We start from the raw sequence: 18228 nt of genomic DNA, 5'->3' as shown, positions 1-18228 counted from the left end.
AATTTTGATAAAAATATATTGTTCGTTTTCTACACTGAGGTTTGTTGATCCGAAAATGAAACAATGTTCGTTATTCCGAAGGTTTGTAAATCAAAGAAAAAAATGAGAAAGGTTAGTTATTTCGAGGGTTCGGTTATATTAAGACGATTATAAGGTTTGTAATTCCTTAGTTTTATTAGTGGACTCTTCTTTTCCACTTTTTGATTAACGGAACTTTTTTTTTTCAATGTTCCGATTAACGAACTTTTGGAATTCCTATCATTTTCGGACTAACGAACCGTTGTAATAAGAACCACATTTCATTGTCGGATTAACGAACCTTATCTATTGATAACGAACCTTATCTAATTTCAGATTAGTATACTACAATAACGCAAGTTCCCCTCGGACATTGTGCATGGCACACGGAGTGAACACACAGTGATGTGAAGCGTTCATTGCCCATGCAGAGACTATATATAGATGATTGTTCCGCTACGTATTTCGAAAACTGTACCTGTGGTTTCGACCCTCAACAATATTCCCGACGGATATATACCCAACGGATATATATATATATATATTTCTAATTTTGATATTTTTTTTTTTTTAAATTGGTTCTCTTTTGCGCTTTTTCCTATTGCACACCCTTTTATTCCCATTTGACTCCTTCCTCTTGGCAGAGTCTCTTTTATACAGCCTTTTTCCACCTACACATACACACACTTGTATTATTTGTTTGTGTTTATACATGTATGTGCTTACTATGTATATTCATGTTTGCATACCAATATGTTTTTCTTTCCCTTGGGTTTTGTGCTTTTCCCCCCTTTTTCTTAATATTTTATTATCATTTTCATTACTATTATCAATATCATTATTGTCATGTTATTATTATTATTATTATTATTATTATTATTATTATTATTATTATTATTGTATATATACTTTGATGTGTTTGATAATTTGCATTTGTTGGTTGACTCTCACTTTCATTTTGTTGCCTCCTCTTGGTACATAGGGCTCGCTGCTTCCTCAGCCCCCCCCCCCCCCCATGCTGTTGCTATTTCACTCTTTTCCTTTCTTTATCCCTCTGTTGTTCCTTGTTTGATGTGCCCCTACTTATCCTTCACAGGTTGCCCCCCTTGGTCCTCGGGATCATCACTGACCCTCCTCTGCCTTTTGTCTGTCCACCCTCCTGCTCTAATTCCTCTCCATTTACCTGTTGAGCTCTTTGTTGATGTGTGATTGCTTTCATTGCCTTTTTGTCGTTTTGCCTCTGACGAAGATTCTGCTAGGATCGAAAGCCCATGCCCCTTTTGACTCCAAAAAATAATGATAATAGGCCAGTGTTCAAAGCACCGGTTGAAGAATTCCACCTCCCTGGTTAAACTTTATTTATTCATAAACACTATTTTCTTCGGGACTGCGCCCCTCTGGAAAAAAAAAAAATATTGAGAAATCATGCACATACAGTAATTTTAACCAGAACCTCTCAGGCATGGTATATTTGTACATTATACAAGTAGGTTTCACCAGGACCTCCCTGCTTAACCTCCTCTGGGAAAAGTGTTTTTTTTTTTCAGAATTTTACCTTTGTTGTTAGTTTATTGAGATGTTATCAAACTAATCATAAGAAACGTTTCAGTGAGTACATTAAATTTATGCTAGTTTTTTTTTCTTTTTTATATCTCGGCTTTCAAAGACTACATAACAAGAAAGTGAAGTTCCAAAAGAAAGTAACCAAGATAATATGTGCCTCAGACTACAGCTGTTTTGTAATTGCAGCCTTGTTCTAATTATTGTTAATGATGAAAAAAAAATCCCTTTTTTCAGACATTTCCCGTGCTTTCATGAAGTTCGTGCTGGTGCTAATTCTCTTCATTGTGGCTTTCGCTCTCGCCTTTCACACCCTTCTTATGAACCAGGTACAGTATGTAAACGATTGCGAAGTGACGTAGTACAAGAAGCACACACACAAAAGAAGAAGAAGAGTGAAAAGGGGTAGAGGGCTTTCCTGATTCCTTCTTGGATTCAGAGACGTAGCTACTAATGATAAGTTTCTTGATTATGCTTGAAGGAGACTTTTCAAGTAAATTAACGACGATGACGTAGCAGGTAAGCTCCTCAAATAGATATTGAGGCCTTATATCTACTGCAAAGTCTGAAGTCTTAGTATAAAGGAATATCACTCTTTAAGCAATCATGATAGTTGAGGAATATTTCGTAAATAGAAAGCTTTTCGGAAGAAATTTGAACATCAGAAAACTCAGCTAAAGCCGAAAAGGGTCCTACCCAGTAATGAGCGTATTTCTGAGTGTCAATTATGAATTTAATTACATGTAGTTGTATTAACAGACACGTAGGGCCTACTCGAATTAGCAGGATACAAATTTCTATACTGGCATCGCTATCGATTTTTTTTTCCCCCGTGTGTGCACACAAAAGCCGCATTCACGCGTACAAAAAAAAAAAAAAAAAAAAGCAGAGTAACGATTGCAGTCTAGATCGAGATTTTTTTTTCTTTTTGCAAGCGTTCACACGTACAGATAATTATATCTCGCTAATTGGCAATCGCAATGATTTGCCAACGAATCTGCGCATACTGTTTTAAAAGTGCGCTTTGAATGTTGGGATGTAAAATCTTAAGATAATTTGCCCGCGATTATCGCGATAATTCAGAAATAAGCGCGAGATTTCTCGAGATTTAATTCTCGATTTACATCTCTAGATGCGGTTTGCGATGATTAGTGGGAATTTGAATCCACAGGGGCAAAAATTTCGAGATTTTGAATGCAATGTAAATCTAGAAAGCTGTACACCGCTAATTCAGGTACGCGTGCATCCCACTGATAATCCCACCAATAATCGCGATCAGCATCGCGTATTTCTGAATTATCCATATAATTTACCCCACTGTGACCGTGTAAACGCTGGACGAAATAATCTCGAGATTTTAAATCCAATCATTCAAAGCGCACATCAAAACAGCGTGCTCACTACACAACTGCTACGCGCATGGACAAAAGGCAGTCTGTGCCAATTAGAGGGATATTTCTGTCCGTGTGAACGCTTGAAGAAAAAAAAATATAGATATGGATTGGATCGTAAATCCCTATTTTTTTTTGTTACGTGTGAATGCGGCTCTGAGAGGTGTAATACAAGCGACATCCGTACTCCCCCATATGACCTCTGCTCAAAACATGATTACATAGAAATAATGCATACATTTTTCTCATGCTGTAGGAACCATTTCATCGAATTGAATATTCTCTCGCCAAGACCTTCGTTATGATGGTTGGTGAGCTGGATTTCGGCAGTATCTTCCACAGTCAGAACTACCTGAACACCGAAAACTCGCTACCGGATGGCGAGGAAGACTTCTTCTTGACTTCAGTCTTCTACCAGAACATCACCTACGTCATTTTCACACTCTTCATCGTTGTTATGTCCATCCTCATCATGAATCTTCTGGTGAAAAAAAAAAAAGAAGAGAGAGAGAGAGAAAGAGAGAGAGAGATTGTAGCATAAAAGAGGCATTGATACAACGTACCCCTTAGATAAACTTATGAAACGGACGATTCTAACATAGGTTCACTGACCTCGCTGCTTCTGCATGATATAACCTTTTGTTTTTCTAAAGTTTTTCCAAATGGTCTTGGGTTTACTATTACCTTATGTTGAGTGAAACCCATTGTTCATCTACGTAAAGAGAAACATCATCGGTTAAGCGTTTTATCCAAGGATGGATGTTTTGGCAGGTTAGTGTATATAAGAGGATCTATAGCCTCTTCACTTTTGCGTAGTATGTCTGTCTTTGTGATAGGTATAGATAGAGAGAGTGTGTGTCTGTGAGAGAGAGAGAGAGAGAGAGAGAGAGAGAGATAGACAGATAAAGATCATTTGCTTATCAAATCTGACTTTTCGACAGTGTCTGCAATCTATTCATTTTTAGTAGTCCCATACAGTGAATTCTTCAAAGTAGTAATCTTTCCAGACGATCCTCGAATCAATTGATTATTAGCTGTGAAATGTTTCACTTGTATATAATACAAATTCTTTTGAGAGATGGAAGAAACAGGAAAAAATGTAAAGAGATAACAATGTCATCCAAGAAAATACAACTTGTTTTACATCGTCGTGCTAAAATAGATCTGCGAAATAAAAGAAAAAAATAATACTATTTAATCAAAATCGGCGGAGACACATAGATTTTATTGAGGCATATTTTTCATGACATATTTGGGTACTATTTTGGGACATGAACTCATCAAAAAACAAACAAACAAACAAGCATGTGAAATAAAAATCCAGGCTTTTCTCCTTACCATCAAAATGACATTCAGCAACTTTTGGATAGGATGTCTTCATAGATGTAAAGATTTAAAGAATGGATACATTCGTGGTGGTATAATCGAAACGTTTTGAATAAAGCCAGCCTGATCCAAATGGCAGACCTCTCCCTTGCATCCTCACACAGGAAGTTTCCATGCATGTCAAATGACAAGACGAAAGAGTTGGACCTTATCGTTATTTACTTGAATTGAATTAAATTGAATAACACCACTTAGATTTAAATATAACGTGGTCTTTCAGGTCGGTCTGGCTGTACATGATGTTCATGCTATCACGGAAAAGGCCAAGTTACACAGTCTCGCGATGCAGGTATGTATTCATTCCTCTCTCTTTGCCATCCGGTCACTAATAACTCATTTAACTTTCATCGTCGTTAAATTATTGATTCACTTTGCTTTTAATAAAGTGCACGTTATATTTTATCATAACGTAGCCGTGAAGTTTGTCCCTCCCCCCATATCTGCTTATTGCCAATTCATCGTATTTCAACTTTCTTTTGTATCAATGGCCTAAATAGAGGGAGAAAGATTTGCGGTGACACCATGTGTATGTAGTCCTTAAAGGACAAGTTCACCCTCATAAACATAAGGATTGAGAGAATGCAGCAATATTAGTAGAACACATCAGTGAAAGTTTGAGGAAAATTTGACAATTGATGTAAAAGTTATGAATTTTTACAATTTTTGTGTTGGAACCGCTGGATGAGGAGACTACAGAGCTGCCAACTAGTACTGATTTTCAGTAATTTCTACTGAAATTGGACAAGAATACTGAAGGTTACAAGCAAATTACTGATTTTAGAAATCATTGTCTGTGATAAATTCTATAACACTGTTAAGGATTACTGATTTTCACTCAAAAAAGGTGCAAATTACTGATTTTCAGCCATCATAGTACTGAAAGGCTTTTACAAAAGTTGGCAGCTCTGAGACTACTAAGGCTTGTGATGTCATATGAGTACAACAGTATAAAGAAAATGTAAGGAAAATTCAACATATTTTCACTTTTTCCGCATAATAAAAGAGCACTTGACTTGCCTCTTAAGGCAATGGGAATAATATTACCCATAACATATGTCAGTAACGAGTCAAGGGAATGTGTACTTTTTTTCAAAAGATGAAATTTTGTGAAATTCTCTTTATATCTTCCTTATATTGTTGTACGCATGTGACATCATACATTGCAGTAGTCTTCTCATCCAGCGGTTACTGCTCAAAAACTTCAAAATTTCATAACTTTTGAACGGATTGTCCCATTTTCCTCAAACTTTCAATGATGTGTTCTACTAATTTTGCTACATTCTCTAAATCCTTATGTTAATGAAGGTGAACTTGTCCTTTAACCGGATCGTTGTTTGGCAGAAGAGCCTAGAAAGAGGAGAATTGAAGAGGGAAGCGACACATGGGGGTAGTAAGGAGGGCAAAAAGTGAAGAGTGGGGGACATTACTAATGGGCTAGAAGTTGAAGTCGCACTAGTGGAGACGGTAGAAAAAGGAACAGAGAGAGTGGTAAGGAAGAATAGAGTGAGAATCAAGTAAGATGTTCGGATATCGTTAGATGGAGAAAGATGAAATAGAAGGGAAGAGGAAGATGGAGGAGTTGAATGTTGGAAAATCATGGAGATACGAGAGAGAAGTGAAGATTCATGAAACTAAGAGAAGAACGAAGTCGGCGAACAATGTGGACTATGGAATGCGGAATCAATGGAGAAAGGACGAATAGTCCCGCGAAGGAAAGGTAAGTCGAGGAGAGATGAAACTATGTTGAGAGGGAGAAAAAGAAAAGAGGAGGAAAAAGAAAAAAAAAAGAAATTTTTTCTTTTTTCTTCTTCTTTGCTTCGTTTTCTACCACCTCCCCCCCCCCACCTCTATCTCTCTCTCTCTCTCTCCCTCTCCCTTCTCTCAACATAGTTTCATCTCTCTTCGACTTACCTTTCCTTCGCGGGATTATTCGTCATTTCTCCATTGATTCCGCATTCCATAGTCCGCATTGTTCGCTGACTTCGGTCTTCATGGTTTCATGAATCTTCACTTCTCTCTCATATCTCCATGATTTTCCAATATTCAACTCCTCCCTCTTCCTCTCCCCTTCTATTTCACCTTTCTCCTTCTAACGTACGATGTCCGAACATCTTACTTGATTCTCACTCTATTCTTCCTTACCACTCTCTCTGTTCCTTTTTCTACCGTCTCCACTCGCACCGTTGACTAGTGCAACTTCAACTTCTAGCCCATTAACAATGTCTCCCCACTCTTCACTTTTTGCCCTCCTTACAACCCCCATATGTCGCTTCCCTCTTCAATTCTCCTCTTTCTAGGCTCTTCTGCCAAACAACGATCCGGTTAAGGACTACATACACATGGTGTCACCGTAAATCTTTCTCCCTCATTTACTTCACCATGTACACCATGCAAACATTCAAACAACACATGGCCTAAATTGAGGGTTTTTTTTCTAACCAGAAATCGCCAAATTTTGCTGTCTGTCCTGTAAAAGTTCTGCATTTGGCACAATTGATGACAGAAAAAAAAATCTTGTGTCCACTAAGTACAGTATGGGCGGTAGAGTATCCAAAGATAAATTATGTTAAGTTTACATCCCGGCTCAACGGCACTGATGTTTCAGGCCACCGGGGACAAAATGGGATGGACGTTGGGACGGGATGGGAAAATGTGAGAGGCTGTGATTGCCGTAGATGTCGTGTCGGATTCTTAAACTGTCAAAACATTTGCTATGGCAGTCCTGGTGATAAAGAGAAACATTGTAGGCCTAATAAAACAGGGTGAACGCAGCCAAGTGTGACATCATATAAAAGGCTTCATCAAAACTTGGCGGCGGTTGGTGGTCAGTTGGGACGGAAAATATCATTTTATATTCTATCCTGACCATAATATAGTTTGATAGTTACATTTTCACCAGAGCGAGGACCGGAAGTAACAGGACTAGAATATGGAGGGGGAAAATAGGAAAATATCCCATAAACCCAAGGCACCAACATGTTTCGGGCCAAACGGGGCTGCTGATGCCGCCGGGAACATGATGTAAACGAATCATAAAAAGAATCACCAGTCTATTCTGGAACATGTCAAAGATAAGGGATGTTTAATTCCGTTTCATCCACAGTAACACAAAACTATTGGTTTTGTGTTCGGAATCTTTAAATTCAGAATAGGCCTAGACCCTATAATATATTAAAACATTTAGACACACAAATTGGACTGTGACGTGGAATATCTTTTACTTGATATCTTTATTATTATTATTGTCATCATTCTTTTTTGTTTCAATGTCATTGAAAGGTACAATTAGTGATGGAAGTCCAGCAGGGTCTTCCGATTTGTATATGGCGGTCATCCGTCATCCGGAAGAAACATTTCTACATGAATCAAGCAAGCACGTCGTGGTTGAGGAAATGGTACCGCGCCCTCAACGGGGACGAGGAGAGAATGCGTCAGGCTGTAAAAATCTGTATGAAAAACCGAGAAGGAGTGAGTCGAGCTTAGTTTTTAGTCTCTGAGCACAAACATTACAAAAATCACTGCAGTAGTAGAATTACCCACTAGGAACCTCAGCTTGCACAACTAATATTGCTAAATCATTACAACTTTGAGGTGATTTGATGTGAAAGAGTCATTTGAATTGAATTGGATCGAGATTTCTTTAAGTTCTTATATATAGTTTTGCAATTAGTTTTATATAGTGTTACAGGGAACCCCCTAAAAAAAAAAAAAAAAAAAGAATCGTGCAAGCTCAAAAAGTTTTGAGCTGACACGAAATTCCTAGTACATACCATCTGAACATTATTTGCTTGCGAGCAATATCACCTTCATGAGGTGTCACGTCAGATGTTAACTTTCAAGAGCTCTCATATTCTTTGTCTGTATTGTATTCTCACGTTATTTGATAGTACTCCATGTGTGAAGTCAAGTAATGTGGATACAATCATACCGTGATACCACTATCAACACTATTGTCAAACCGGCTTTGTGTTTTTAACCATTTTCGAAATCAGAAAAGACTATTATGCTCATTGATTTTGACAATGGAAACAAACATGTTCCATCGTCAATTGTTGTTATTGACATTGATGTAGCACGAATGAGATATTTCAAGAATAAACTTAACTTTTCTATTTTCTGGAAGCTCTCAACGGACTACTGGAAAGTGGTAAATTGTCTATTTTTTGTTCCTAAAAACATTGCCACAATGACATTTCTGTTCCAGGGCGACCTCATGCACGAAACAGCAACGACCGATCAACGCCTCACCAACATGAAGTATCGTCTAATGCAGATCGAAAAAAAAGTAGTAACTATTGGCGGTACTGTGAACAAAGGAATGGCAAAGCAGTCCGACGAACTGGCAAAGCATTCAGATACACTGGCGAAGCAGGCTGACGAGTTGTCTGGCTTGAAGGACCGATTCGATCGCATAGAGAAGAAGATAGACGAACTGCTTAAATATAGTCACGAAAGTAAATGAAAGTTGTAACGAAAGTCTTAGGACAGACTTCACATTGGTGGCTCCATCACTGGGTTTGATAACCTAGGTTAAAACATCTGTACTTTACTGCAGCTTGAATGATACTTCTTAAGCACAAATACACGCACACGCACGCACACTCACACACAGAAATTCACACAAGACATGCACATGGTTATTGCTATGTGTATTATCTTATGCATTGTTTCTAGGCCCCATTTATTAGAGGTTAACATTTTTGCCAGAAATCCTTCCTTTTTTGTTTTGTTCTGTATGTCACAAATGTAAATTCATATTTGGTAACTCTGGGTTATTATGTCTAGAGAAAGTCTGATAATACTCAGGACAACCTGTGGAGGATTTAGTAATTGCTAAAGACGTATGGGTATCGATCATTTCGAGTATATATATTTTACCTGAATTACTTTTTTGATGACGACCAGAGTTCCAGGTATCAATGGACGCTAACAACATATTGGTTTTTCTGTAGGTAATAGATGACGATATACATGTATATGGCAAATGGTTCAGCATTCTTTCTCATCGAGATTACTGAACTTCGACTGGGTTACTTCGACTTTTTCTTTCTTTTTTTTCAAGAAGAGGACATACAAATGAAAAAAAAAATGGGGAATTGTTTGCCTTTGTATGATATTTGACAAATTTGAGGTATGCTTGGTTGACTGTATTTCTAAGAAGTATTATTCTTTTCTTGCGCTCTCTGTTATTCTCTGTTCCTCTGTTTCCCTGATGTTCATTTTTTCATTGTTATAACGTCTATATTATGTGTATTTCCTTGAACAAACATCGATAATGACGTAGTTGACAACAAGCGCGGTATAAGTTCATGTATCCTCATATAATTATAGTGTTCTAACGATATACTATTTGTGCACCACATGCAATATATTAAATTTCTGATTTTTTTTTATATGTGTTTGTTATGTTTAGACTAAAACAAAAGATTTACGAAGCAACTTTTCAAACTTTTAATTTTATAGTCTAATTATATGAATTCAGCAGCAAAATACTCATAGAATACTGAAGATACGTAACTATGTACATAGTCTTGTCTTCTTTCTTTCCTTTCTTTGCTTACTAAGCCTTTTTTTTTTGACATTACAATAATCGTTAATCTTTATCTTAGTGTGCCTTACTTTTACAATCATTGTATTTCAAGTTGATTTCTTCTTAAAGTTTGATGGAAATTTCATGTTTGTTCACATGCCCTGCAAAAGAACAAAATATACGTGTAATATATAATGTTTTTAATCGCAAAATGGATTAAGTACCATTTTTTATTATTTCCACAAACAAAACTCAGTTATCAGATAGAGCAAAATCGAACATTTGTAGAGTGATAGCTCTCGTTACATAACAAGGAACAATTTTGAAGTTATGATAAACCAGTCACATTTTAGTTTGTTCTTCGTTTTTACCTTCTTTACTCTCAAATTATATGCAAAGAATGCAAATAACTCGTTTTGCGAGCAAACTCTTCCTAATACATAAACATTTGACCTGGTCATATGATCTGAAGTGTATGGAGTTACATACAGATGCACAATATAATTTCTGATATTAGCATCTGTGAGATTTCATGCACTGAAGAAAAAATAAATCTAGAAGGAAAAGAATTAGAGTTTGCTGCTTTGTTCAACGGAATGCCATTGTGCATCATGAAATATATATATATATATATATATATATATATATATATATATAGGATAATAACTCTCGTACTGATGAACCATTATTAAAAGTAAGGTAAGAACGTTAAAACAGAAGATTACGCAGATTCACAAGATGTCAATCAGATTTGTATTTCGCTTGTTTTGACTATGCTTCTTTTATAGTGAATATAAATAGCGTGTTGCCGAGCAGTTTTCGTTTAGACGTTTGCAAATTCATTTTGCTGTTTGTGTTTTCATATAGCTTTGTAGAAATGCTTTCCATGAAAAAAGAAAGAAAGAGTTATTACACTAGTGATATCATGATTTCAATACTTTCAAGTAATAAGGTAGTCAGCTGGTAGTAAGACTAAAAAGTAGAGGAATGAATAAACACGTTATACGTAGTAAAATGAACACTGCTTCTTGGACTGATTGGAACGAATTTCTGTGTCTCTGTGTGTTACTGATATGACAAACTTGTGTGAAAAATAAACTTGAGTTTCCGGTCCCATGGATATTCCTTCTCTAAATTTTTACAGTTGTACTTTCCAAGAAATCAAAAGTGGAGATATTCTTAACTTTGAATGAAAGTCATTTTAATGATCCATGATGAGTATTTCATAGAAATAAATATCGAAAATGAAAAATCTTTGGAAACATGTGAATAATGATTTCATTCGGGCTATAACAATGACTATATTGATTTCGCAATACACGAACATGAAGAAATTTTGACTTTGCATCGGCACTAAAAACGTGAAAGTCCATTCTACGTAATTGCCTGCAGGTTAGACGGTCTTTTGATTTTTCTACTTTCTGGTTTTACTGTTTTAAAGTTTTAATGAGGGTTTGCAGAAATTAGACAGCTGCAGAAATGAGCTCTTTATGCTCAAACTAGCTTCGTTAACAATGAATAAAAATTTGACAAGAGGGAAAACGGGGACGGGGTTGGAAGTCCCTTCCCCTCTGTGAGTACAGGAGAAACATGTATGGATGAGATTTTACGTTCTACTTTTTTTCTTTCAGTTTACTTTATTTCTGAGGGGGTATTTCGTTTTGGGAATTCAAGTTTGGTATAAATGTGACTAATATGATAGGGCAACGACAAATTGATGATAGTTAAGTTCATGATGAAATTTCTATTAAAAAAAAAAGGTGTCCTTTTATGTCCCCATGTATTTCTTTTCCCTTGATTTTATTTCATTCATTTCTTGTTTATCCACTTATAGATTTTTTTTTTTTTTTATCACAGACCAAAATGATTTCGCATCAAATACATGAATTAAGGAATAATTCAGGAAATGAAATCAGTCTATGGAGGATACATTGGAAAACGTACTTGCAAATACTTTAAGCCCACATCATAATGTCGTCACTTTTTAACTTACCAAAAAGATATAAAGATATTTAAAATGTTCCATAACTTCAGAGATCCCTTACATTTATCCACAAGTTTATTCACATCCTACTTCATCTATACATCATCTGCTACATCTTCCACGATGGCATGGTGGATGTATTGGCAGTGATCATTATCTTGTGTATTGTATCCTTGGGAAAAGACGCACTCCAAAAGATGCTCGATAATGTAAGACATCTGTATAAAGTTTCTCGTAATTTAAAGCAGGTCGATATTGATTTGCTGCAAAATGATGTATCGGCTTTGTTATGGGATTATATGATGGCAGAAACTGATATGGAGATATTGTATGATAAGTTTGAAAAGGTTATTATTGGTATTAAAGATAAGCATGTGACATATAGGAAGAAACAAATAGAGAAAAAAGAATCACTTTGGGGCATTGAGCAGGAGGCAAATAAATCACGTCAGCTCCTCCCCGACATGAAATATCGTCTGAAGCAGATCGATAGCAAAGTAAACCTTTGGTGGTACCGTGAACGATGAGATGGCAAAGCATTCCGACAAACTGACAAAGCATTCTGATGAACTGGCTAAGCAGGCTGACGAACTGGCCGAGCAAGCTGACAAGCAGGAAAAACAGTACGACGAACTTACAAAACAGTCCGACCAACAAACAAAGCAGGGTGACGAATTGGCAAAGCAGTCCGACGAACTTACAAAGCAGGCTGACGAGCTGTCGAAGCAGACTGACGAACTGGCAAAGCAGGCTGAAAGAGACGCAGAGCTATCCCGCGAACAAAAGAGTTTGAAGGATCGATTTGATCGGAAGGAGAAAAAGATAGACGCACTGCTTAAACATAGTGGGGTTGAGTTGGACGAATGATCTTAAGGTATAAAAGTTAGTTTCCATTTATACTTGGTCCCTATCACTTTGTGCATGCTTTATGTGTGAGAATGTGTGTGTGAGGGTGCGTGGTGTGTGTGTGTGTCCCCATGAGTGTCCATGTTTGTTTTTAAGTGCCATTATTCAAGCTGAAGTAAAACGCAGGTATTGTAAAAGAACTTAACAAAATACTGTATAACTGCGAAATAACAGCTAGGTTCTAGCTTCATAGCACAAGTTTGTAATATACATCGCATGAGCTTTGTTGAGAGGCCTTTTTGGCTTATACCTATGCAAGTCCATTTGTTTTGTATGACACTTGTTTATGCAGCAAATACTGGTATAAACTTTGTTGATTGTCTCATTGTTCTCCTAGTCATTAAAATGACAGATACATCAATCTTTAAAGTATCAGTTCAAGTATCAAGGTACTTGATACTTGAAACTTGACTTCAGTATCAATCTATACATCTATTGACTAAATTACTTAACAGATTCAGTATATTTACCGAACACTTCTATTGCTTTATGCTATAAATTTTAATCGACGTGTGCATAACTTGTAGGCCCCATCATATTTTTATTATGTCCTTGCGACACCTTTATTACCACGATATGAGCATTAACATGTGTGTTCAGTGTGTTCTGTTGTGTGTGTATGTGTTTTGCTGTAATAAAAAATCATAATTGTTTACATTTTGTATTCTTAATTGTATTATCATATTGTCAATGATTCTATGTAGTTTCTTAGAGAAAATAGAAATATGAAAAAAAAATGAACTAAACTGAACTGAACTTTCTGAAATGATATAAGTATGTACTTAAGAATTTGTTGTACGCCGAGGAAAAAAGCGTATGTCATATAAAAACTCTTAAATCTCATTCTGCTGTTATTTACCGTGCCTTAAAGACCATAAACTGATACATTTTAGAGAAGAACAATTGATTTCTAGTGCACCTTTTTCACATTTTGCTTCTCTGTTGTCCGGACAGATTTATTTCGCATTTTTTATACTGTGAGTATATCCTGTAACACACATGCTAAATCATGTAGACGGGAACAAAGTTTACACCGTTACAATTGTGTAATTACAGAATGTTCTATAATTAAGTTTATTTGCTGTGTATCAATACAGAGTGTAGTGTTAAATTTTGTTTTTGTTCAAATTATCCTCAAATATCAAGGTGGTCTTACCGTGTATATCTATGTACCTATTATGAAACATATTTGTCCTGGAATCATTTTGTTTGTTTGTTTTGATATGTAATCTTTCGAAGAGCAGAGAAGCATTGCACTTTGGAAAACTTAACACTACAGTATATATTTATACATTAAAACATATATATGAATACATTTTCCTCTTCCCTTATTTACTAACCCTAGCTTTGCGGAGTGAAACCTACCTTTCAGAAAGTGGTCTTTCGGTTTGTCCATACTGTTTTATAGTTGCCTGCTGTGGTGCTTGTTTAACAACATTTCCACCCATGTGCCTTGATTTGATGGTCACGTTTACGAGTATTTCAAGATAAATCCTTCCCCAGATTTTAAAGAAATTTTAAGTTCTTTCATATGAACTGAAAGGCATTTTTTACGTCGTGGTGTTCCTTTAAACGTGCACTGGAATAGAACGTAAGCGAAGAACTTAATGCTGTATCAACTCTTTTAAAAAAAAGAAAGAAAATCCATCAGCTCTTATGACCAGGTGTAAAGATGATGAATGCAGTGTGGCAGAAGCAGAGAACGAAATTGAGCACATTTTTAATTTGTACTCATGCATGCATCATGTAACCTGAAAAAAAACCTGTTATAATGGTCACATGAGTGTAAAAACAAACATTTATCATTTTTTTAATGGAAGCGCTTTAAGAGCAAAAGAAAGATGACATCTTGTGTGACGGTAATCTAGCCATCAACGAGATAAATCATGTTTAATATTTCACACCTCAGGAAAAAAAAAAAGATGTTGAACTTGTTGATTATTGTCACCCAATGATATCATTGGGCTAACAGAAGTAAAAGATTTTTATTAATAATTGTTTGAAATGTTGAACAAGAGCGCATGAAATTCTTTCACAAACGTAAACAGACTGTGTGCAAGGTGGATTCTAGTAGCCTACCATTATTCACGGCAATGCTAATGAAACCATTGTACTATATTGACGAGAACAATAAACAGGAACCATTTATACTGTCCTTGAATAATAGAAATTAGCCTCACATAAAAACGAAAAATGAAGTCAAATTGTTATTCCTATATATATACATATATATCTATATATATATATATATATATATATATACATATATTACCAAAACAAAATCTTTGGAAACATTTTGAACGTTGATTGTTGCATTGGCATAACATTATATGGATAATCATGATTGTGCAATATGTAAGAACATTATAAGGAATTCAAAAGTTCCAGAAGGAAGTTTCTTATTCCGAGTGTTTGTTAATCCGACAACGAAATGGGATCACAATTTCATTTTCGATTGCATTTTTAGAAGAGAAGAATCAACGATCTTGTGCACACTTTTTTTTTTTTTTGGTGTGGGGTGAAATATAAAAAAAAACAAAACAAAAACACGCTCAATCAATATTGAGCATTTAAAATTGATATTCAGGACAGTTCGAATCACCAGATAGTTTTTCTTTTTAGATGTACTGTATTAAAATGCAGGTGGAAGGAGGGTGGGACCCCTCTCACACGAGGGAGCATTCTTGAATTTTTTGAATTGAAATTGTACTATATGCTGGACAGTTCCGGTGAAGTAAAACAAAAACTCATTAAACAGTATCTAATGAGGGAAAATTTGAATTACTATACCATCCTATCTGTTATGTCTTGTTCTGTGTGTGTGGCTCCGCTGTCTATTGATTAAGTTTATCAGTACGTATAGCGCTCTCTGGCAAAAAACATAACAAAGTGCAGAGAATGGGGTGGTGAGAAATATCACGATAAGGTCATGTATCACAATGATAACGAGAGAAATGTAAATAAGGGCAAAAAAAGCCACTCCTCCACCCCTACCCCACCTCCCCCCCCCCCACACACACACAAACACAGCTGCATACAATCGAGTCATACGGCCCACGATTCATACAACCCACGAGTCATTCTTGTGCATGAGTCATACAGCCCCAGTTATTCAGCTCACGAGTTATATAGCCCACGAGCTATAGACATAGCGGACAAGGCTCGACATCAACACTTTAGTAAAATACGTCCACGAGCTATACCACGATTTAGCGATTACGCCAACGATTATAGTGGAGGGATTTGAATATTGCCTACAGTCATCAACAGTTATGTGAATGCAGATTATATGAATGCAAATGCATGTTGACTTATTACGTTAAATGTGTTGGGGCATTGGTATTATGCAGTGCCTGTAGTCTATGTTATAGACTACACCATTCACAACTACAGTGAAGTGTAGGCTGTGATAATACACCACACACACTCGTTGGATTAATTTATTATCGATAAGGCTTTTATGATAGATAGTATTGATGGAGATGATGATTGAGCTTTTAACTTTTTGAAAGATATTAAGAAACCGCTTATGAAATGTAACAGAGCATACGATTCTGAGAGGAATTAAAAGTTTATTCGATGATAATCGGCTTTGAGATGCCTGACATATTATCTGAAAACAAAGTAAAACGAAATGATCCTAATAAAAGAAGGGTTCCACCATTTATTCTGATCGCTTTGATTTGGATATCTCGATCATTTTTAAACCGATTTTCACCAAATAAACATTTAATTCTTCTTGAAATTAGGCCTACATGCTCTTTCACATTTCATAAGTAGGTTTCTTATTATCTCATAAAAAAGTAAGAAACCTGAAGCCAAGTCTCAAACGGAACTATACCATGCCTTTGACAGCACCCTTATCACGACGTCATTGAACATAGCCTCTACAGCGTGTCCCAGAAAAAAAAAACCGAAACCGGGTTTCCATGCAACTTTTTACTATCGAAATCGTATATTTTCTTTATGAGATATACACCAATGGAAAGATAAACTTTTCTTCTTTCATTTGATGTACAACTTAATGTTCATCGTTTATGCATGACTGAGCTAGAACAATGAACAGTGGTGCTACCAAATTTTCATTTGCACGCGCAAATGGTAACTTTAAATGAATTTTTCAGACTTTCAACGTTATGTTTTCGAAAAACAAAGGTCATAGCCCAAATACTCATATTTTTTTCTTTCATATGGGACCTCACCCGTCAAATATGAATAAGGCATGCCTGAGAAAAAATTTGCATGAAATTATGCTTCATTTCTACCGATTCTACGGATAATCGAAAGCAAGCATTCAGCTCTCCCGACTTAGCACTAGAAAATGGGCTCATCTGCATCATTGAATTCACAAAAAAAAAAAAAAAACAACCGCTGTGCTACGGTGAATCTTGTTCGGGGGATGGGGAGGTATTTACAGAGAATGCTGTATGAGACGGAAAACCCTTAGTTGTCATTATTTTATTTAGAATAAGCTTTGAGGCATAACGAATAATTGAAGACTAATGTCGAGAATATTCTCAGGCTGCACGCAGTCCAATGGCTGTGGGAAATCAACATTACAACAATGATACACATTTTGATGATCTTGTACCTCAAACTTATTTCACTGTTTTCATTCCTCTCTATATTTTCCTCACGAGTGGTTAGTCCTTCATCACTGACAGGGTTTTGAAATTTTTGAAGGGGGAGGCGAAGCAGAAAGAGAGGGTACATCACTTTATTTATCACTGAACATGCGCTTCTAACATTTCAAAGCTTTAAGTGCAGGGCAGAAAGTCGTCTTTTTTTTTGGGGGGGGGGGAGTGGGCTCGGAAGTTTTTTTTTTTTTCGGTCCGTTACTCCCACCCCACCTTCAATGTAGTCAATGAATACGAAAACACAATATAGAAAACATGCCCTGATGATATCTTAACAACCACACACACACACACACACACAGATTTTTAAACAAAATGTTTTAATTGTACTTTCTAAGTTAGACAACATTTGCTTGCCACTTAATACAGTCACTTTACAGAACCTTTTTGCAAAGGTCCTTCATTACACATGCATTCAATCTTACAGAGAAGAATATGTGAACTCGAACACACACTAATCCACATTGGCATGTCGCACCTAAAAGAGTACAAACTTTTTGGCGCAGGACGTGTACAGGGAAGCAAACCCGATCCAAACTAAAGCACCCCTTACGTATGGCTGTGAAACCTACAATTCACAATTTGATAGACAAAAACTATACAACAGACAAGCAAACACATCGTTTCTGGCACTCTGCACAAAATAAACAAGTTCCAATTCTCCCTTTGCCTCATTTTTGTGGTGACCAAATGTGGAGAATTCGGCATGTCGGAAGTACGTCACAGCTGAATTCGCCTGACTGTATCGATTAAAGGCCTGGAGTGATATGCGGAAAGTGTCCCAAATCCTGTTCGAGCAGGAGCTCCTCTTGCTGG

General features: G+C 36.4%; 1 protein-coding gene across 1 annotated transcript in view; it reads left to right on the top strand.

Annotated features, from left to right (window-relative positions):
* LOC140242892 (transient receptor potential cation channel subfamily A member 1-like) overlaps positions 1–9833 on the top strand; it is a 95744-nt gene extending 85911 nt beyond the window's left edge. The window contains exons 19-23 of the mRNA XM_072322639.1: positions 1816–1907; positions 3226–3453; positions 4576–4644; positions 7635–7823; positions 8560–9833. Coding sequence (XP_072178740.1) covers positions 1816–1907; positions 3226–3453; positions 4576–4644; positions 7635–7823; positions 8560–8817 — 836 coding nt within the window. The 3' untranslated portion in view covers positions 8818–9833. The remainder of the gene's footprint in view (positions 1–1815; positions 1908–3225; positions 3454–4575; positions 4645–7634; positions 7824–8559) is intronic.
* Positions 9834–18228: the final 8395 nt, after the last annotated feature.

This window comes from Diadema setosum, chromosome 19 (assembly GCF_964275005.1).
Source record: "Diadema setosum chromosome 19, eeDiaSeto1, whole genome shotgun sequence".
Lineage (NCBI taxonomy): Eukaryota > Metazoa > Echinodermata > Echinoidea > Diadematoida > Diadematidae > Diadema > Diadema setosum.
Note: the sequence above shows the minus strand (reverse complement) of the source record. Positions and strands in the feature narration are given on the sequence as shown.